General features: G+C 39.2%; 1 protein-coding gene across 4 annotated transcripts in view; it reads left to right on the forward strand.

Moving 5' to 3' along the window:
* The window catches only part of DCAF5 (DDB1 and CUL4 associated factor 5), a 99291-nt gene that overhangs the window by 45044 nt on the left and 30894 nt on the right, over positions 1 to 23353 (forward strand). For 2 of the 4 annotated variants that reach the window (XM_054567377.1, XM_054567374.1), the window contains exons 6-7: positions 9449 to 9662; positions 19240 to 19296. In XM_054567377.1, coding sequence (XP_054423352.1) covers positions 9449 to 9662; positions 19240 to 19296 — 271 coding nt within the window. The remainder of the gene's footprint in view (positions 1 to 9448; positions 9663 to 19239; positions 19297 to 23353) is intronic. The other 2 variants (XM_054567375.1, XM_054567376.1) reach the window with 1 other exon arrangement.

Below are 23353 nucleotides of genomic sequence, written 5' to 3' on the forward strand. Positions count from 1 at the left end.
CACACACACACAAATGAGTGCATTATAACTGGTTTTGATATTGAACTATAGTCATGCCAAGGTGGTAACATTGGGGGCGGCTAGGTAAAGGGGCAAAGGACCTTCTTGTACATTTTTTTGCAACTTAATCAGAATCTATATTTCAAAATAAAAAGTTAAAAAATGCAAGTGATACATAATTATGTTCTTTTTTTAAAATTGTTAATAAGGCTAAAGTCCCTCTGACTACCTCTTCCAGTTCTTGTGCCCTGCCCCTCCCCCTGCCAGTAATGAGTGTTAAGAATTCATAGTATATGCTTCCAGAACTTTTTCTTTGCTTTTATATGCTTATACCTGTACGCACAGAAAATATATGGTGTTTCTATATGCATGTGTTTTTCACACAAATGTTGTAGAACAATATAGTTATTATACAACTTGAATTTTTTACTCATCACTGTGTGTTGGGAATTTATCCATATGTTATTAACACATCCATACTTTTCTTGTTTCTTTTGCCAGGTAAGAATTTTAGTCAACTCTCTGACTTTCTCTGTTACGAGCCAGCTTAGATTTTTCTTCTAGGAAGGCATGACCACTCCCACTCCTGTCTCCCAGGTAGAGGGTAGATATTTTTCATGTCTCTCACATCACATGTTCCCCTATTAGAAACAGTTTTCATGTTATAAAAGGAAACTGATGGTTTTCTTGTGCCTCATTAGTCATGACGGTTTCTTCATCTTACTTCATCTTTGAATCCATATGCCTAACACAGTACCTAGAATAGTTAGCAGGTAGTCAATAAGTGTTTATTCATTAAATGCCTGCATGGATAAATGAGTTACTGAACTACAGGGAGGTGTGTAAAGTGAATAACTGGAGTCCTTCTGGCCCTGATGCATTGTCATCTGATGCGCTTCTCTTTGTTGGGTGGAATAATCCACCTCCACGGTGTATTCTGTCTAACCTTGTTGAACCAAAGAGCAGAAAAAAGCTTGCTAGTCCTGTTTCTGAGGCTTATCTATTGTGTAGTCAGTGCCAGGCCATTCAACTGTGTAGGACCATGGTCTCTTGCATTGTGAAATGACAATAATGTTAACCCCACTATCTACCTCATAGGATCATTTTAAGGATTAGACAATAGAATGTACATACAAACATTTTAGATATTAAATTTAATGAAGAACTTGTTGCTTCTTCCAGGATATCTATAGTGATATAATTCCTTCAGTGAAGACATAGTTTGAACTTTTTATTTTGTAATCACAGGTTTGACCACTTACGTTTTATCTATTATTAGTCACATATTTTAGATAGAGATTTTTTTGTACACTCTCAGTACTCTTGGCTTCTTTTACCCATGAATTTACCTATGTATGGAAGATTTTCTAAGAACATTGCTAATGTTTCTGGATTCTGCATAAAATACTTTGTGTTTTGAATCTTTTTTTTTTTTTTTTTTAAATAATACAACTTTGCCATTTATCTATGAGTACTTTGGAAGTGAGGTGGTAGATCAAACTGAGTGTAGTTTCAGACCTAACCTGGTGACCGTATCCATTGCTAATCAAGGCCTGTTTCGTACTTCAAAACCTGTAAAAGGAGGGGTATTACTTGCCCTCATTGAGAAGGATGGTGAGGAACACTGACATTCTCAGAGTCCTTGGAAAATTTTGATTTGATTATCATTATGTGAATTTAAAGTAATGATTTAATTTCAGATTTAGCACTGCACCAGAATTCTCTGGGGTAAGATGTTATTACAAGTTTCCATTAAGAGGGTCTTTAAATTCCCTCCTCTCACTGTTTTCTCAGAGCTATCTTCTGTGGTCCCTAGTTAAAGAGGAAGTATGTGTGAAATGGCTGCTTTCCTTTTCTTTTTCTTTTTTTAAGATTTTTATTTATTTATTTTTAGACAGAGGGGAAGGGAGGGAGAAAGAGGGGGAGAGAAACATCAATGTGTGGTTGCCTCTCACACATCCCCTACTGGGGACCTGGCTCTCAACCAAGGCATGTGCCCTGACTGGGAATAGAACTGGCGACCCTTTGGTTTACATGCCAGTTCTCAGTCCACTGAGCTGCACCAGCCAGGGCTGAAATGGCTTTTTAAAATAACAAAATTTCTTCTGATTATAGAAGTTCATGTTCATTTAGAAAAACTTGTAAATAAAATGAAAGATATTTAAAAAAAGTAAAAAATACTTAAACCCTATGCTCTAATTAATATATCTTGTTGGTCTTAGTACATCCATCAGTCCAAATGTTTATCACTATTTCTTTTAAAATATAATTGGGTAGAGCATGTATTCAAAACCTAGGAAATTCACTGGTTGCTTTTAAGGATCCTGTTTACCAAACTCCTTTTTATTGGCTGCTTATTAGCAGGTAGACATGAATTTAACTCACTTGAAGGATGTATAGCAGTGTCACAGGAAGAGGTGGAGACCTGGGTGGTCATTGACAAATCATTTTACTTTTTGAGCCATGGTTCTTTGCCTGTGAAAGAGGACATTGGATCTCCAAGCCTCCTGCTGTTTCTCTGATCTGTGCTGCTCTGCTGCTTGCCTCTCAAGGCTAGGTTTTGTAGGCAGATGTCAGGAGCCCTATGGATCTTGGTAGAGCCTGCTCTTTTTGTTTTGTTTGTTTGTTTGATTTGTTTTTTAAATGTTCTAAGTCAGGGTATTTCTTTCAAACTGCTGCTCATGATCCATTAGATCATGAATTCAACAACTATTTATTGAATTCCTATTATGTGTCTAGCGCTGTTTGACCACTTGGGATACACAGGGAAAAGATACAAAAGTTTATTATAGTCTAGTGGGAGAGGAAAAAGAAGAAACAAATATGTGATATGTAAGATGGTGATTCATGTAATAGAGAAAAATAAAGCAGGCAAGGGAGATTCGGGAGTATTGGGGAAGTTGCATTTTTGCAAAGGGTATTGAGAATTAAGAGGTAAGTGGATAATTCATGCTCATTTCTGGGGAGGACCCTCAGGGCCACAGAAATATGCAAGTGCAACGGCCCTGAAGGAGAAGCATGCCTGATGTGTTTTTGGAACAGTAGGGAGGCATCATGTTGTTGCAGCAGAATAAGGTAAGCTCTGGGAGGTAGAGTTAAATACATGAGGGATTGTCTAAGGCCTTATTGTCATTGTAAGGAATTTGGTTTTCACTCTGCTTGAAATGAGGGAGCCACGTGAGGATTTTCAACAAAGTAATGACGTGATCTGTCTATGGTTCAGCATCCCTCTGGCTGTTTAGTTCAGGATAAACGGAAACATGAGTCTGAGAGTGGAAGCATGGAGACAAGGCAGGAAGCTCTTTCAGTGATCCAGTGAGTTATGAAATCAGTTTAGATAGAACAAGTATCTATTATATAATAAATACAGAATAGAAAATCAATGCATTGCTTTATGGTAGGTGGTAAATATTGTTTAATGAATCTGTGTTAAGTAAGTGCAGGTATATTGGGATGAAGTATAAAATGTATTTATAAATGATTACTATAGCAAGGTTTGAAAGGCATTATTCTAAGACATTTATTTACTGCCAGCTAGAGGTGGCTTTGGTTTTTGGACACATTCTCAGTGAGTGGCTCCTGTATGAAACAGGCTGTCTTCCTGTAATCATGTCTCATCGGTCAACAGTTTGGCCATCTCTCCCTTTTACTTTATATTCCCCTCCTCTCTTGTTTTTGTATAAGAGTTCTTAATAGAAGGTACCAAATGGTGATTTTTGTTTTCAGATCCTCTTTTGCTTAGGATTTTTTTCCCAGAGTTTGCCCCTTTCTTCTTTTATATTTTTTTAGCTTTGTGTCCTTGTACCCTAATAGTGAGCACACTCACCCCAGTTTCTTCCCCTTTCGCCAGGGACTGTTTACCTGCATATATACCCACCCCCTTCTTCTGCAGTGTTAACTGTTGCTGTAGTAACTGGCATCTCCCTCTTTCCTCTTGGCTTTTTTCTTCCTCCTGCCAAGTATTATTTACTGTACTCTCCCTCCCCAGTTTTATACACTGTGAGGTCCTGTACACACTGTGATGCTTTGTAACATCTTTCAGAAGGTAGAACCAAGAATAGTTTTAAGATGAAGATTTAAATGGCTGCTTAGGGAACTTCTGTCTTGTGCAGCTTGGAGTGAAGGGGTGTTTTGAATAAGCCAGTCCATCTGATTAACTGAGATGACAAATGTTGAGTTCCTACTTCTGTGGAAAATTCACTAGCGTTCTAAAACAAATCTGGTATGGCACTGCCTCTTTGTTCATTTTGAGATCTTGATTAGTTCTGCATGGCTTTTGGTATTCTGAAACAAAGGCAAAAACTTGGACTCTAGGTCTTCAACTCTGGATATGTCCCTGTTCTGGAAGGTGACATGCCTGTCATCCATGTTGCTTTGTGGAGGGACTGGATATGCCATTTGATTATCTAAAGATCTCTTTCTCAGAAATTTAGTCAAGGCCTCTGCTGACTTTAGTCAAACTTAAATTGCTGGATGTTCAAAAAGGGAAGGAAGTTTTCCCGTGTACACTGAACCTATGTCTATATTTCAAACCAGAGAGGCTTGGCAGTGAATCATTTTCTAGGGAAAGTAGGTTTGTTTAGTCTCAGATCTCAGTGTGTCATTCTCACAGTGGTTGCCCAACAGTTCTTTCCTCTAGAAAAGTTTCTAAATCTTGGAACTGAAGATTGTATTAGAAAAAAAAAAAAAGAGAGAAGGCTCAGTTTCTTCTCCTTCCTAGTTGTATCAAAGAAATGCTTAAGAGATTAATGGGACCCTGAACACACTTTAATGGAACTGGTATGAGCTGAGACTCCGTGCACTTCTTTACTTTTTACCTAATTCTAATATCATCTAGGATTCCTCCTTCTATGGATTGTGTTCTAGGAAGTACAAAATGATTGGTATTCCTTATAGGTTATCTTGTCCTAAAGTAGAAGCTGAAGAGGAGAGATTTTCCTCCTGCTGTAGACCTTGATGTTGCCTCTCTGGTTGTATGATACCAACTCTGATGTCTGTGATTTGGAATAGCAGTGCCATGTCTCCAAGCATTTTATAGGTCTTATGAAACTTTCACATAGAAGTGAGGGGAAAATATATGCCAGTGGGCTTTGGAAAATCTTATTAGCACCATCAGATGAATATTACTTAATCATGGATGTATGGAAATCTAGGTTAGTGGAGCCTGATCTGGGAACCTTTATGGATGTTCTCTCTTGTTCTGCTGGACAGGATATTCCTAGGCACTTTCCTTGGGAACAACCCCAACTTGTTTATCTTCTGTTCCAACGCTTTAGCCTTGGTCAGTACTTTTTAAAATGATCTTTTTACTTAGTTGAGTATTGGGGTTGGAGGGGGCAAAAACCAGGAAACCACACCAGTGGAGAATATCTTTCTGATGTTCAGGGTTTTCTGGCTTTTCATCCTAGGTCTCTTGCATGCTGACCCTTGGATCATCTCCTACCCCATTCTTACTGCATTTTATGAAAAATCCTTGGTTGAAGATAGGTTGGGGATGGATTTATTGCTTTGATTTTTTTATAGGTTTTTTTTGACTTGATCATACTTTAACTTGTTATTAGCCCTTTCATGATACTACTTATTTCATTTGGGTGTGTAATGATGGCCATTTCTCTAAAGGAGTGGAGATAGTGGCATCTCTATTAGCAAGATCAGAGCCCAGAAAGTAAGCCAGGATTGAGACATTCTTGTTACATTCAAGTATTCTCAGTTCTCTAAGAGGAAATGAGAAACAACTTCTCCTTCAGGGAATGTGTGGCGCACAGGAAAAAACCATTTCAGGCATTGTTGGTGGATTGGAACTCTAATCTTAAAAGAAGTTAGAGATCTTTATGTTAATAGACATGGGGCTGTAAAAGTGCCATATATCGTGGTTGGCTTTTCATTGAGTCTCTGTAATCTTCTTCCTCTCCAGCTGGCTTTCTCCCCAACTCCCCCACTTCCTCTGCCCCAGAATTCCAAAATGGAACCATGTTTCTTGAAGTTGTTTGAAAGTCACATTCATCAGAATTAATTTGGGTTGCTTGTTAAATTCAGATTCCTGGGCCCACTTTCAATATTAAATTAGAACACTGATTTTCAACCAGTGTGCTGCAAGAATTTTTAAAACATGCAATACCTACATGACTGTTTAGTCAGAGCCACTGACCTCTTTTCCCTTAAATTATCAAGTTAAAAAAACGGCAATAGCCAACACAAGAATAACCCTCCAGTATGAATGCCCTGTTTTGAAACATAAATACAATAGTTCATACAATAAAGTTGTATACTGTTGGTCACATAGCATAATAAGGTAGCATTTGATTGGTTAATTCTTGCTACTAGAAATCCTTATATACAAGTACAGGGACCTGATTTTTTAAAAAGACACTTTAGCACAGAAATGATAGGTAATTACTATCTTTTTTTTTTGTAAACCGATGAAAATACCTGTTTTTTGGTCAGATTGGCAAAAAATATATTTTGTGGTGTGCCACAGAATTTTAGTAATTAGTTTGTGTGTGCCACGAGATGAAAAAGGTTGAGAATTGCCCTGGCTGGTGTGGCTCAGTTGGGTGGAGTGTCATCCTGTAAACTGAAAGGTCACAGGTTTGTTTCCAGTCAGGGCACATGTGTAGGTTGCAGGTTTAGTCCCCTGTTGGCGCAGAGGAGAAACAACCAGTCAATGTTTCTGGAATTGATGTTTCTCTCCCTTCCTCCCCTCTCTCTAAAATCAATAAGCATGTCCTCAGGTGAGGATTTTAAAAAGATTAAAAAAAAAAAGTTGAAAATTGCTGATTTAGAGTATCTGGGGTAAAACACCAATCAGAAAGAATATATGCACCTGTATGTTCATAGCAGTGTTATTTACAACAGCCGAGATCTGGAAACTGCCCAAGTGTCCATCAGTAGATGAGAGGATAAAAGAGCTGTGGTACATTCACACAATGAAATACTACACGGCTGTAAAAAAAAGAAGAACCTCTTACCCTTTGTGACAGCATGGATGGACCTGGAGAGTATTAATACTAAGAGAAATAACCCAATCAGAGAAAGACAAATACCATATGATCTCACTCATGTGTGGAATCTAATGAACACAAAAAACTGACGGACAAAATAAAGCCAGAGGCATGGGTACATGGAACAGACTAGCAGATCTCAGAGAGGACGGGGGTAGGATCACTGGAAGAGATTAGCTAAAGGACATACGTGCACATATGCACAGTCAGTGGACACAGACAACAATGTGGTGAAGGCATAGGTGGGGCGCTGGGTGGTGAGGGGCAAAGTTGAGGGGAATGGGGGATGTCTGTAATAGTGTCAATGATAAAACTTTTCAAAATAAAATTAAAAAAACTAAGAAGGTTTTCTAAAAGGATAATATATTTGTTACATCCTTTTTTAAAAGGGAGAATAAAGAAAAAGAGAACAAAAAAAAGAATCTTTGGGGGTGGATCCTGAGAATCTACATTTTTTTAAAAGTCCCAGTTGCGCCCCTTACACTTATACTTCATGCCCATCACACTTAGAACAGTAAACTGCAGGATCTTTGGCATTATATTGTGACTGAGGGCAAACTGCTTCTAAGTCTTTCTGATGAACTAGGTTATGCTTACCATTCTTAACCAAGAGAAGCAGGCTGCAGAACCCCTGCCTAGAAATTACAATTAACATAGCTTACTTTCTGGATTTCTGGCATCATTTCATCCCTGTGGAAGGAATTGAATTTTGTACCCAGACATGAAGTATTCAGTTTTAGTACCTGCTACTCTTTAGATAGTACCCCTAAACACTCTAGGAGCAAGATTTCTATTTATCTACCCTCTCTGTGTGAGAAATGGGAGTGCCCTGCCCAGAAGCATAGGTGAGAAAAAAGTTAGTGACTCTCCTGGAGACCCCTGTAGACTGGCCAGATTGCAAACATAGGTCCAGGAGCTTGGCTGGGGATGGGATGGGCCCAGATTTCTGTTCCGGACAGACTCCTACAGACCTGACTAGAATCTGCAGAGGAAATTCCTGTTAATGGGGCGTTTGCCAGAGGCCCCAGCTCTCCTGTCAGGGATGCCTGAGCTGATGCAGACCCCTGCTGCAATGGCGAATGGGGCTGGCCAGAGTTTCTTTTTGCTGAGTCTTGTTTTCCACCCCAAACTCCTCTTCAGTTCTACAGATGCTGGTTTATTTGCACACTCCATGCTGTTCTTGGATTGAAAGCCTCATTGTTTTTGAGCTCCGTGTTTAGATAACACCACATGCCTGCAGCAGCGAGGGCACCCTGTAAAGGAAATGCCTGGGCTCGAACAGCCCCGTCATTCATTCTTTGTATGTGAGTGACTGGCCTGTGTTTAGGATCATTATAAGAACATTTCTCTGCAGGGATTATTCTCTCTCTTCTGCCATTCCAATCATAAGAGTTAAAGTCTGTTTGCCCAAAACTTGTTTCCACACATAGCTGTAGTACCAGAGTATTTTTCCCTCTGGTGAGAAGACTGTTTTGGGGGACACAGGACTGACTAGCTAGTGGTGGTACAGTCTGTTTCATGACCAGACCAGGTTGGCAGCTGCAGTTGCACGTGATTTCAGAGGCTCCTTTCCCTCAGTTTTCCCCATCACTCTCTTATGAAAAAGAAAAGAAAATGTGTTATCTCCTTTCAATATTAAATTTCCTTTGAGAGTATTTTTTAGACTCTTCATAGGACATATTTTCAAGCCCCAAATAATTGCTTTTGAGATGACTGAAAAATAGTGTCTCCAGTTCTTAGTATAAAGTCCCCAAAGCAGAATTCAGTTACACATGTGGTAAAGGAAACAGGCCATCTTGTTTTTCCAGTTGTTGTAACTACTTGCTCTGCATTTAATTAAAATTTTTTCTTTAATATTCTTGAGTCATGCCATGGGATATAAAAATTTTCTGTGAACAGATGAAAAACTGAAAAATAAAGACAAAAAAGTGATTATTATTGAAAAATATTCAGAATTAACTATAAAGTATCTATTCTTTCTAATGGTTCTTATATCTCTAATACAAATGGTGAATATGTCCCTTAAATACCATCTGTGATTAGCTAGTTAGTGTTGACATGGCTCACCTCCCAGGGTCTTGACAGAAAATCTATTTGATTCTGTAGTTAGCTTGGGTAAATGAAAAAATGAATCATTTTAATATGTCTTTTCTTTCAAGATGCTTAAGTTATCCTGTAGATTTACTGGTAATTCACCTTTTGGAGATTGAAGAGGGGAACTGGCAGGTTAAATCACTTGCTTTAATGTAATCCAGGAGCCACTCCTATCCCTCATTATTGCTTTAAGCCCACTGCATAGAAATATCTTTCTGCTGAAATTCATATGTACAAGCTTGGATAGGAACCTGGGCACATGTTGGGAAGAAATAAGTGCAGTGTGTTTTGTGCGTTTTGCAGACTCTTGTCCAGCCTGTTTCATGTCTGATGCCTGTGTTTCTGCCTTCTAGTTCTCTCCTGCGCTATGGTGGCAACCTGTCACTTCAAAGTGCCATGAGTGTGCGATTCAATAGCAATGGGACACAGCTCTTGGCGCTGAGGCGTCGCCTGCCCCCTGTGCTCTATGACATCCACTCCCGCCTGCCTGTGTTCCAGTTTGACAATCAGGGCTACTTCAACTCTTGTACCATGAAAAGCTGCTGTTTTGCAGGAGATCGTGACCAGGTAAGTGTCTTCTGCCCCCTGCAGCCCACACTCTTGCTTTCTTCTCAGATTACTGTTTCTGTACTGGTCTTTATTCCTCTTTAGCATCATGTCAGAGAGAAACAATTGAGGGGAAACAGTGTCTAGGGATATTCTGGCTTAATAGTGAGTTTCTTCATCGGAGCTGCCACTGAGTAATATGAGGCACATGCCTTAAACCATGGCTGGCCCCAGTATGGTTCTGAGCAACCTAACTCTGCCAAGTCTGTGAACAGATTTTAAGATTCTAAGAATGTGTCATTTCAAAAGACAGGAGGAAGTCCATGGAAAATTAGCCTGCCAAAAAAGGAGACTTTAAAAAAATATCAGTATAATTCAGTGATGAATGAAACACCCTAAATATTAATATCATCCAGGAGACATATATCTTGAATGGCCCCTTGGGATGGCATCTTTTTCTTGGATGAAATGGGCTGAGTGGCTTTGTTTGAGAGGAAGCCAGATGCTGACTTTTTCTTTTTATTGCCAGCATCACAACTGGGAAGGAGAACCCAAGCTGTGAGTTTCCAGCCTTTTCACAGTCTCACTGGGACTCGAGATACTGACAGTGACTTGGAGCTGGCAGTTTAAAAACATGCTTGTATTCTTGACTGTCTGTCTTGGCCATAGAAATTCTGAAGTGGGTGTCAGTGAGTGGACCAATGGATTGGTCTGAGTAATCAAGCCGAATAAAGACAAATATAAAGAAGGATTGATCAAATAAACAAATAGATTTTTGTTGCCCTCAAACACAACAAATCTTATTGCAGCTTCACATTTAAATTGGAAAAAGAAAAACCTTATTCTCCTGCTAATGTTTAGTGTTCTCTTTGGGTTCCTCAACTGTGTCAAATTTTGACATGTAACTCTCATATGCTGTACTTCATCTCTTTAAAGTTATTTGTGGGCCTGGGGCATAAAAGAAACAGTTCTTTGAATACCTGTGAAGTCCCTGCTTTTTGACGGCTGTAGCTAGAATTTTTCTTCCTAGATTGGTGTTGCTAAGGGCTTCCCAAAGTCATAGCTTAAAGATTAGTATATGTAGTAGGAGCACAGTAAATGCTCACTGAATTGAATTGGATGTGAAATAAATTGAGAATTACTTTTAAGTTGCCCAGGCTAGGGATTTCCCCTTTTTTTCAATAGAGAGACTATATATCCGAATTCAGAATTTACTTTCAAGTTGGAATCCTGGGGCCTATTTAGCTGCAATCCACACTCGAGACCACTAGGTGGCCTCAGCTGTATAAGCATTGTCTCCTTGAAGAGGCCACAATGCTAATTACTTTGTTTTTATAGGCGATTTGTTTCTTGGGTGGGAAGAAGCAGTTTCTACAGATGATCAGACTCATGATAGAACAGATCATTGTAACTGTCTACTTGGTAGAAGGATTGATTTAGTTTCATTTACCTATGGCAATAGTAAGAGAGAAGTACCTCCTTCTTCTGTCTCCCTTCTTTCCTTTCTTCTTTGCTTTTATTGGTTATTCATCTTTTGTCAACCTCATGCATGTATGAGATCCTTTCTCATTGAACAACAAAGAATAGGCACTAAATGTAATGGGGTATAGCTTTTTACCAGAAACGCAGGGGCTGAGGGAAAGGTGAAAAAGTTGAAGGAGAATGGATGTTGTGTTTTCTTTCAGTTTCTGTATTAATTAATAGTGAACACCTGACTGCTTAGAGTCCTTAAGAGAATCAGAATAAAGGCTCTACCAATATGCAGAACATCTAGACCATTGTTTCTTAACCTCAGCACTATCAGCATTTTGGTCAGATAATTCTTTATTGTATAGGATTGTCCTGTGCATCATAGGATAATTAGTAGCATCCAGGGATGCTACTGGCCTCTTCCTATCAGATGCAGTAATATCTCCCCCAGTCATCCCTTAGACAAACAAAAATTTGCCCCATGTCCTCTGGGGATGAAGGGGGTGGACGGAGTGCCCTTTTTTCAGAACCTGTGACCTAAATTATAATTACCCATTTTCCCCAGAAACACTGGGACAGGTATTGCCATTCACAAAGCCACACAAGGTGTTTTATGATAGTCCTGGTTATGTACATCGACAAGTTGTAGTTGTGGTTGCTTTTTGGGTTTTATACAATGATAACATTGAATGGCTTTTGATTTTCCCTATTCAGATTTGACTAATTTGTTATTTGTGACTTTTGTCCTATGGGAAGAGTTTATGGGTAATATATCCTCTTCTACAAACTAGACAGCTTTTTGGTTAGGGTATGTAGTTTTCTATGGATAAAGGAGGATGCAAAGTCATTGAATCAAACTTTGGATCAGTTTTAGAGTTAAAGTCTTCAAAGTCTGTTCATATTCCCCATATACATGATCAAAATTATGTAACCTAGGAAATACAGCTATTTATTTTTGCCTGTGTTGTTCTCTCCTTGGGGACTAAGAAATGTAGCTAATTTTTCATTGCTTTGTCTCCAGTGCATGGCACACAATGAGGGCACACTAAATATTTATTGAAGTGAATCTTGAGTACTTTGCTCAATGTGTGGGTTTTAGCTTTCTGGGCCTATGGCTTCTCTAACTGTAAACCAGGGTTAATAAATACCATTTCCCTGCCCAACTTCTAGGGGCTTAAGGAGGATGAATTAAATAATGGATTTTCAATGAAATTAATCTACTGAGCTTACACTTTCTAAGTGTGGCACAGGAGGCCAAACTTCATGTCTTATTCCTGGAACGTGTTTCTCAAAGGTGATTTATAGGCTCTGGCTTTCCACGCTTGGCTAGAGGAGCAGCTGCCATGGTTATAATATGATCTGCAGGACTGACATGTACAGTCTTTGACTAGTCTAGATGGGATCTTTTTTGCTGCTTTCCAATTCCAAAGCCTCGCCTTTCCGTATATTGGTCTTTATATTTGATCTTGTTCTTGTATACTTTGAGAATGCCCACAGCCCGAGGCCCTGTGTTCTGGAAGTCTTCATTTAGTCATAGGCTGGGTAACTATCCTAGAAAGAAATCTGAGAATTTCCATAATAGGAATGAACATGGTCAAGAAAGGCACTAAGTGACCCATCTATCTGAGACAGTCTTCTGGCTGTCAGTTTACACAAATGGACCCAGATACTGTTGCCAGAGAACATGTACTTCATTTTAAGTTATCCTGGGTTCACTAGGTGATTCATTAGCCTTAAAATGCATGAGCAGTTCAAGAAATTGGGCTCAGGAAAAAAATTGTGAAATAAGCTGAGCCTACTTTGTCTCCCTCATGCTCATTGCCACCATTGTGTATAAATTCTAATTATAAAACTATTAAAGGTCATTTTGTATAAACCTTCCTTTTATACATGGGAAAACTGAGACTCAGAAAGGTTAGGCACACCAGTTAAGACATACACAAGTTTGTAGCTGAGCCAGGACTAGAACCCAGATTTTGGAGCTCTCAATAGAGACTTCTTTTCACTATACAGTCATGACCTAATGCCAGCTGTAACAAGGCAAGTGGCAAAAATGAGTGAATTGGGTTAGAAACTTAATAGGGAATGGTGGAGACTGTGGCCAACTTGAGAGCCCACTCCATCTAAATCTAAATGACTCCTGTCTGAAGCTTTGGCTCAGCCTTAGGCCATTGTTGCCATTAAAGGCCTCAGGGGTTCCCCCCCCCCGCCCCGCCCCGCCCCGCCCGCCAAGGACAACTAGAAGATTTGTATGTAAAGTTTCCTGATTTTTAAGTATTGCGACAAATTTATACTTTATTGTATAGATAAAACAAATCTGATCACCATACCTATTTTGCTCAAGAGCCATCAGTTTGAAACTTCTGTGCTTCAGCAGGATGTTTTTCTCTTGTGTTTAGCTTCATGCTCTGTCACTAATTCATAGATGAGTGGAGATAAGTTCTTTGCTTCTGTCTCCTACTAAAACCTTTCTAACTACATGCTCCCACCACCACCATAGTCTTTTAAAATAAGAAAGCAGATATTTACTGAGCATCTACTGTGTGCCAGCTACTATGGTAGACATTCATGACTGCCAGACAGTACCCTGTTTGAGAATTTTATTTCAAGCCCTAAATATGTACAATGTCTTCCTCACTTTTGGCTAAAAATGCATGGTTGGTTTATTTCTAGTATAATTTTTTTATTATTCAAGTTTAATAACTTCTTTCATGAAATAAGGTAGCTTAAAGGACATGAGATTGGCTGGACATAAACAGAAACAATTAGCATCCCCCACCCCAAAGCCTTGAGCTTTTCTCTTTTTTAGCCAGCCCACCTTACAGTCTTGGAGAGCATAGTGAGGAATCTTGCGGTAAAAGAGCATTCTTCTCTCTCGAGCCTGTGTGAACCCAAAGGTTCTCCTTTCCTGTCATACTTAGATGTATGTATTTATTTATGTACCTTTGCCATCTCTTGTTTTCTCCCTGAAGTCTGACTGGGTGCATTCTTTTTTCTCAAGCTTCACACTCCCTTCCCTGTTGCTCAGTGAGCCAATCTCTTAACAGGATTAAAAAAAGAAGGCCAATTTTTCCACCTGCTAGCTTTTCTGGTACACACTTGTAAGACAGCATTCGGCTTTTGTCGCCTTTCTTTCACAATTCTTTAAATGGCACCTGTCCTAGATTATGAGAGGCCAGCAGAGCAGCTCTGTCTTCTGGGAACTAAGTACTTCAGGCTAACAGGTATGCATTGCCTGGAAATGGACAGCGTGGTAATTTTAAAATTTTCTCTTGCTTTAGTTTCCTCTAATACCTGCCTTTAGTCTTATTGAATGCCTGTCCCTACAGCTTGCTGACAGGAATGGAAAAATGTAATAAAATTTTCTTGAAAGGGCTGAGCACTGGTATCTGAGCACTTGGATTGCTTTACACAGGTCTTTTGAACTTGATGTCAAGGCCTCTGAAATCTTGATAATTAAATCATTCTATCTCATTCCCTGGAGAAAAGAGCTGACTTATACCCGAATCCCCCCCCCAAAAAAAAAGACCTTGAATACATGGCCTAGCCTCAGACATTACATCACCATTCAACCTCTCTGTGTTGACATTATATGGGTATAGCAGTGGTTCAGGAATTCTCCAGTAAGTATGCTCCAGGCCGGTGAAGCACCTTATAAAATTATAACTACTTTTTTTATAATTCCATACAGTCCTTGTTAACCTCACTTGGGGGCCAGGCAATCCATATGTACTTCATCTGAAATAAAGGCACACTTTTTTTTTAATCCTTACCTGAGGATATGTTTATTGATTTGAGAGAAAGAGGAAGGGAGAGAGAGAGCAAAAAACATCCATGTAAGAGAGAAACATCCATATGAGAGAGAAACATCAGTTGATCGCGGCCTGCAGGCACCCCTGCTGGAGGTCAGCCCGCAACTAGGTATGCACCCGACCCAGAATCACACCGCAGCCTTTTGGTGTTGATGGTGACACTCCATCCAGGGCAGAGACACACTTTTAATAGGGGGAAATTCAACTCTTAGTTTCCATCCTATGACTTGCTTTATGACTTTAGTCTAATTTTTCTTCTCCTTACCTTTCTTTTATGTCATGTATTTTTAACCCTTTAGCTTCTAAAGCACTTACTTTTATATTAATGCCGCCAGTGACCTTTGGGTTTAGTTGGACAGGTTTTATCTGCATGTGATACGGAGGCCTAGAGTAATTTGAAATGGCAGATCCAATCAGTAGCAGAAACAGGACTAGACTCAGCCTCTTGCCTGTGATTGTACCCTCTTCCTCATGGGCATGCTACTACCTGTGCTGTACTGATTAAGTGGTGATTGCCTCTTTACGGGCTGGTGAGGAAGAGCTGAATACAGAATTGTGGCAGAGGAATCCTTTTATGTATTGTTGAGGTGAATATTTTAGGAGACTGTATTTTATAAAGAGAAGGTAGAATGAAAATAACTTTTTTATTAAATCAATCATTTATAACTCTTTTTGAATCCCAAGCCTCTTTGAAAGTTTGAAAGCTGTAAACATTCATTTCAGAAAAATGTACATATACACATAGTTTTGCATATAGTAGTAAGGAGTTTATGGAATTTCTGAAGCCTAGGGGTTTCAGGTATTAGGAATCCTGAATTAAGGTTTTACCCATGGATTTTATCATCTTCTAGTCCATTTGCTGATACAGTTTTAGAACTTAGAAAGCTTAAAATGTTTTGAAGTCTATGCAGGCCTACTTGACATGGTCTGGTTTATAACTGTTCAGCTGGAAAGGAACACTAGGCACCTGATTTCTTTTTGGGAACAAACGGAATTGATAAGATCTGGTAGTACAACATGGCAGTTCTCCTTTAATCTCTAGTTCCTGGCAAGGAGCCTGGGCTTTACTAAGAATTCCTAGTAGGTATTAATGAAGGGGAACAGAACCTTTCCTGCTCTACCTGCCCCATCCTCCTTAGAGATTTTACTTTAGGTCGCTTTGCCCTTTTCTCAGGTATCTTCAAAAAAGATAAGTAATATTTCTTCCTCTGAATGGTAGACCCCTTTGCTTGAATGAAAAATGTGAATACTCATGTGAAGACCGGAAGGAATGATACCATCTCCCCACTTCCCACTCCCCACTTCCCACATACAAAAGCTGAGGCCTACGAGGAGACTGGAAAAAGGCTGAACGCCTTTTGTTTTCTTGCCAAGGTTTCCAAAAGAGTTTTGCCAAATAAAGATTCATCTTTAAGTAATGCAAGCTACCTTGATACAAGCAGCTGTTGGAGATTTAGAGCATTAAATTTTTTTTCCCTTACTGATTATTTGACTATTATTGGCTGTCTTTAATGGAGTAGTTCATTATTAATAGAATTTTTCCTACTCAGAACCCATAAAGATTAGTTATTTTAATAAATGAAAGAATTCCAGGAGCCTAATGGAACTGAAATGGCAAACGTTTTGAAGAAGCAAGAATCATGTAACTTCATAAGCAAAAAATTGTGTTAATCTTATGGGTAAACATATTTGTGTGCTTTCATTGGGAGTCAGTGGAATTATTTTTTTTCCTACCACAAATAGTATCTATGGTTTTGGCCATTTCCAAAGAGAAACTTCCCTGATTGCTTTGGATGGTATTTGTGGCAGGCAGTGGGTATAAATGACATGATTAAAAGCATTTTATATACCCATTGGTAAACCTTTTTCTGGAAATAGTCTCTAGAGCACACATCAGGAAATTGTTCAATCACCTTTTTTACCCTCTGACAAAAGGTCAGGGAGAAATAAGATCTGTGCTGGATTTAAATGTTAAATTATAGTCTTTCTGCTATTATTGATCTAGGCTAGAGAGCCATCTGGTTTTTCTATCATAGTCTGTACTGTTAATTAGACAGGCATGCCATTTACTGGAGAATAATTAATCACTTATTATGGAAGGAGCCTTGGAGAGAACTAGTTGATGAGTACTCAGTAAATAGTAACTGATTGATATGGTTCCTTTCCATTAACAGATGTTAGAGATTATCAAATGTTGTACGTGCACACACACTGTTCACATACACACATACATATACTGAGAGAGAGATTGAAGAGCCTGTTAAGACATATTCTGGGTTATTTTTTGGAGTATACAGGTAGATGGTCTGTCCCTCCTGCCTTGTAGAACTTTTTCCTCTTTTTAATGTGGATTTTGGTTGGGGATGGGAAGAATTTGTGTGTGTGTGTGTGTATGTGTGTGCGTGCGTGTATATACTATATATAAATTATATGTATTTTATATATATCCATATTTCTAAGCCGAATAGAGCCTTAGAATAAAATTGATGGGAGAGTTAACTATATTCCAAATTTGTACCTTTTTTGGTTTGTTTTAATCATTAAGGTTTAAATAGAGGTGTTAGGGAGAGAGAAATAGTTGCTCTGCTTGAAGGTGGCTAATTTTTTTTTTTTCAATAAGCTTCTGTTTTAGTAAACAGTTTTGCCGTGGGGGGCTACATTTAGATCCTTCTTTGAACCTTCAAGTTGTCAAGATTTTCTTGTGACTTGACTGACTACAAAAGTGGTCAATATACATATTTAGAAGCATGGGCTTCTCTGGGAATTCATCTAATAAAGGTCTTTCTTAAAAGCATGTGTAATTCAAGACTGCTGAGAGTTGAAGAAAGGGGCAGGAATTCTTGGAGGGGGTGCTGGGTATTACAGTGATCTACCAGAGAGTAGGGAGTATTACATAAATAATTTTTCTATAATGGTTAATGGATTGACAGAGGACATGTGGACAAATGAAACAAGTGACTGAGTGCTAATGCGGTAATCTTTTTGTTTTTATGGTGGTGGTGGTGGTGGTCATGGTGGTGGTTTCTTTTTGAAATTTATTGAGAGGAGCAGCTGTCACTTTGCCTCTATGCTTGAACAAGTTAGTATCTCCATACTGACAGTGGATTAGATAAAAGGATTAGATATAATGCAATGGCCCTGGGTTAACTTTACTTAAAATGATTGGGATGGGTCAGAGTGTGGCCAGACTTTACCCTTTGTTGCCAGGTGGGAAAGATTATGGATGATGTGAATCCACACAACTTCTGCTCATTTTTGCATTGATATCACCTGTCTTACTCACAAAACCAAGTTAAAATTGAATATGTCTTCCTCTCTCTAATACGAAGTAGCCTTTGGTTTTCCTCCCCAAGCCCCTGTCCTACAACCCAGAGCATTTTGGGAAATGGGGCTTCTATTGTCTAGATAATGGACTACCTAAGACATTTTTTCTCATTTTTTGGAGGTTGGCACTATTTGTTTCAGGATACGAGGTAAAAGACTCATATGAAGTGCCCTGACCAATGAGGCTCAGTTGGTTGAGCATCTTTCTGCAAAGGGAAAGGTTGCCAGTTTGATCCCAGTTGGGACACATGCCTAGCTTGTGGATTTGGCCCCCAGTTGCCTCGATCCCTGTTCCTCTCCCTCTCTTTCTTCCTCACTTCCCCTTTCCCTAAAAATAAATAAAATCTTTTTTAAAAGATTCATATAAAGTAAGTTTTTAACTTGTGATTTATCATTTACTGATAAGAATGAGATCAGAGAAAAGACATAAGAAAATGTATTCTTCACATTCATATATCACTAGACCAGAAACTTCACTAAGCCACAATCTTAATTATTATCTAACTTAGTTTTTGCTTTTCTAAAACTGAACAGTAATCTTCACTTCTTTTTTTCATGGTGGTGTTTTAATTGTGAATGTTGGTTGTGAAGTTGTACCTCACAAAAGGGAATAAAAATGTTAAATTCAGAATTTCTGGCAATCATTCTTCTGATTATGTTTCTATAGCTTATCTATTTATAAAGGGCTACTGAGCCTTTCTGTTCTTTAGACCAGAGGCAGGCCCTTTACTCCAGGTCATTTTCAGATTCAACACCGGATTACCTGGGTAAGAGTGTGCAGGTACTATCTAAAATTAGATATCAAGCCCTGGCCGAATGCCGGCCTGTAAACCAGAGGGTTGCCGGTTCTATCAGTCAGGGCACATGCCTGGGTTGCGGTGAGGTCCTTAGTTGGGAGTGTGCAAGAGGCAACCAGTTGATGTTTTTTCTTCCCCTCTTTCTCCCTCCCTCCCCCCCCCTCTAAAAATAAAATATTTTTAAAAATAAAATAGATACCAAGAAAAAGAAAAGAAAGAGAGAAACCTGCACCTCCAGTTCCACTGCTTGAGGTTAAGTTCATTTTTCTGGTTAATTCAAATAGTTATTGTTTTATGAATTTGGATATACTTATGTAATTTGAATTTCCTTTGGTAGTAATTGGTGTTGGTGCTATTTGGTCATTGTTTTCTTGCTCCCAACAGCAAATATTTCAATATTTGTAAGATGGTTGATGAAGACTTGCAATGCCATCAGTATTAACCATTATCAGGGCCACAGTTGGAGCTTCCAGCTCAAGTCTGGGAGGAGATGAACCCTTCCAACGCAGCTTTAGAAGAGAGGAATCTTTTCAGTTGCACTGATGATGTTAAATGTACCTCTGCACTCAGCCCACTTGAAATAATCTTTATTTCCACAGAGCTTTAAAAAGAAAGAAAGAAGGGAGGGAGAACAGAAGAGCTCTTTTGGCTACCTTATGTTTTAAAATACCCAGAACTCTGTTCCCTCTCCTGGAATATTCTTCTGCCAGATAGCCACAAACTTGCTCCCTCATTTCCTTCAGGGCTCTGCTCAAAATGCCATTTTATCAGAGAAACCTTCTGTGACCACCCCATATAAAACAAAAACTGCCCTGGCTGGTGTGGCTCAGTGGATTGATTGAGCATTGGTCTGCGAATCCAAAGGTCTCCAGGTCAATTCCCGGTCAGGGCACATGCCTGGGTTGAGGGCCAGGTCCCAGTTGGGGGTGTACAAGAGGCAACCAGTCGATGGTTCTCCCTCCCTTCTTCTTTCTCTAAAAATAAATAAATAAAATCTTTAAAAAAAAAAACCCCACCAAAAAATGGAAATTAACCACTCCTGCACTCCCTCTATGCCCTAACCTGTTTAATTTTTCTCTATACCACTTACCACCACTGGACACGTACACATTCTTTTTATTTTTACTCTACTCACTTCACTCACATTATATATTGTATATAATTCTTTTCCTCTTTCCACCTATTAAAATGTAAGTTAAGCTTCATGAATGTAGGGACAAGATCTTTTTTGATCACCTATATCTTTTCCTGGAATAATGCCCAGCATGTAATTCACATTTGATAAACATTTGTTTAATGAATAAAGGAACAGATTCATTTATTTCAGTCTCCCCCAGTCAGCAGTATCCTGGGAAGCCAACTTGGAATACTGGAAGGGGCCCAGCAGGCAACCACAAAATGTCATAAATGAAGTCCTCAGGGCAATTTTGTGATTCTAGTGTGTAAACACTTAAATGTCTGACTAGACAGCAGTGGCTCAAGATCCTCTCCTTGGAAATCATTCCAAACTGTTCCCTTGTGGTAGTTCAAGAGGAAGAGAGGGTGAAGAGTTGTCCTTATCCTTGAGAGGAAGCCTGGACATTGTATGCATTTTCTACATATTTTAGGAGCTGTCATATTAACTCCAAGAGGCGTTAACTCTGTGGGAGTTTTCTTCCTTCTAAGGCAGTCTTCTGAGTCAGCGTTCCATTTGGGAGTCAGTTCCCTTTTACCTTTTTTCATGCTGAACAGCTGACTAGGAAAGCGCTGACCCTTCACAATGAGATAGTAAAACCTCTGATAAAGCCCACCCTTGGCTCACTCTTTTTTAATATGTATTTGTTTAATTTGGGGACAGGGTGGCAGGAATTCTATAAGAAGTTTTATCGCCTCTTTTAAACATAGAGCATGAAATGTTGAGCTGTTGAATAATAAATATATTATTTATCATATATGTGTATATATAAATTATTAGTGGACAGTTTTGTGTTCTGTTTCCCCCTCCTCCTCCCCACCCCCTGCCCATGTGTCTTAATTTGGTTTCAGTTTCAGATGCAAGTAGTCTATTTGGAAATGTGGGAAATAGTAGAGAAATGGACAAATGAGAAAGGTAGGGAAAGGAAGGGTGATTTAGTGAGCCAACTACAACTGGGGGCAATTGGAGTTTGATCTTGAGGAGGTGGAATATAGAAGATGCACTTCAGAGCTATTCCACCTGGGAGAAGGCAGCTGGGATATTGGTTGGATACTCAGTCATTGGTTGAGCCTGATCCCGAGGAATGTTCATTCTCTAGAGCAGCCTCCTAGGCTATGGAGAAACCTTGGGATAAAGAGACCTGGGTACTGGCAGTTAGAGATTGTGGGGAACATGCAGAGCAGTAAGACCTGAGGGACATGAAAAGGCATCAAGGAGTGAGCTACACCATACCTTCTACTCTGTTAAAACATTAGCTAACTGGTCACCATTGCTTTATATTGGGTCCTTTTGCCACCTTTACCCGAGGCTGGCTCAGTGCTCGTATCTTGCCTTGCCTCTGTCATGAATCACTAGGCACCTTATTTCTCATAAAAGCACCTAGTGATTTCTTCTTTGTAGCATGGTAGTTGTGTACCTACATGCATATTTTCTACTTGATATAAGCTCCTTGGGAACTCGGGTATTACATTATATATTATTGTAAGCCTCAAAGTGCCTGGTGCATAAGTGCTTGGTTAGTTAAAATTAATCTTTTCCCTCGACTAGTAGGTGGTTTTGCCAAACTGGCTGTCAGAGGAAAGCCCATGGGCTTCGGAATTTCAGCTTCCTAACTTCAACCGGGGTAGTGTTGTCAATTGCATGGGGAAAAATTTTTAAGTGTTCAGTTTCATGGTATTGAGTACATTCACATTGTTGTATAACCATCACCACCATCCATCTCCAGAAGTTTTTCATCTTGTAAAACTGAAACTCTGTAACATTAAATATGAACGCCCCTCCCTACCCTACCCCCAGCTCTTGGCAACCATGATTCTACTTTCAGCCTCTCTGAATTTGACTACTCTAGGAACCTCCTAAGTGCACTTGTGCGGTATTTGCCTCTTTGTGACTTTTATTTTGCTTAGCATAATGCTCAAGGTTCATCCATGTTATGGTGTGTAGCAGAATTTCCCTCCTTCTTAAGGCTGAATAATATTCCACTGTATGTATAGACCACATTTTCTTTATACATTTCATCTGTTGACGGACATAAGAGTTGCTTTCACGTTTTGACTCTTGTGTTATAATGCTACTCTGAACAAAGGTATAAAACTATCTCTTAGAGAATTCTTTGAGAAACTACTTTGTTTTGTTTTGTTTTTATTGTTTTTATAATTTATTTTGGAAGTTCATTGATTTGAGAGAGAGAGATTGATTGATTTGTTGTTTCACTTATTTATGCATTCATTGGTTCGTTCTCATATGTGCCCTGACTGGGGATTGAACCCACAACCTTGACCTATCAAGAAGATGCTCCAACCAGCTGAGCTACACAATTTTTTTTTTCCTGATGAGTATGAGGTGGTAGTTCATTGTGGTTTTGATAGGCATTTTTTTAATGATTAGTGATGTTAAGCATCTTTTCATGTGCTTATTGGCCATTTATATATAGCCATTATATATTTCTTTTTTGGAAAAATGTCTCAAGTCCTTTGCTCGCTTTTTTTAATCAAGTGGAGGTTTTTTGTTGTTGTTAAGGAAATTTTTTAAATGAAGTATAACAGGGTTAGTCTTTGAGTTTCCTTGCCTTGAACGTATTTATGTAGTGATTTATCAAGTAACCATGGGCTAGCAGCTTAGGGACTTTCAGCTCTGATCTGGCTTCGACCATTCCTTCACAGAGTGATCATAGAATCTTAGAATTAAATGAGCCTAAGGAGTGTGTCTTAGTATGTTCTGGCCGCTATAACAAAACACCACAGACTAGATGGCTTATAAACAATAGTAATTTCTTTCTCACAGTTCCAGGGGCTGGATGCCCCAGGCCAGGGTGGCAGCTTGGCTGGGCTGACTTCTCTCTATTTCCTCACATGATAGAAGGGGGCTAGAGGGCTCTGTTGGGTTTTCCTTATAAGAGTGCTAATCCCATTCATGAGGGCTCCACCCTCATGACCTAATAATCTCCCAAAGGTCTCACCTGATAACATTACATTGGGCATTAGGATTTCAACATGTGAATTTGGAGGGGGATACATTCAGACCATAGGAGATAGTGACCATATGAGGAAACTTAACCCAGTTCTTTTTGCCCTGAGTCCTATGAACAAAATTGTCATCATCTTTAAACATGCATTTTTTTTTCCACCTCCTTTC

This window comes from Pteronotus mesoamericanus, unplaced genomic scaffold (genome assembly GCF_021234165.1).
Source record: "Pteronotus mesoamericanus isolate MK-2021 breed Mesoamerican mustached bat unplaced genomic scaffold, CSHL_Meso_final contig_182, whole genome shotgun sequence".
NCBI classification, from domain to species: Eukaryota; Metazoa; Chordata; class Mammalia; order Chiroptera; family Mormoopidae; genus Pteronotus; species Pteronotus mesoamericanus.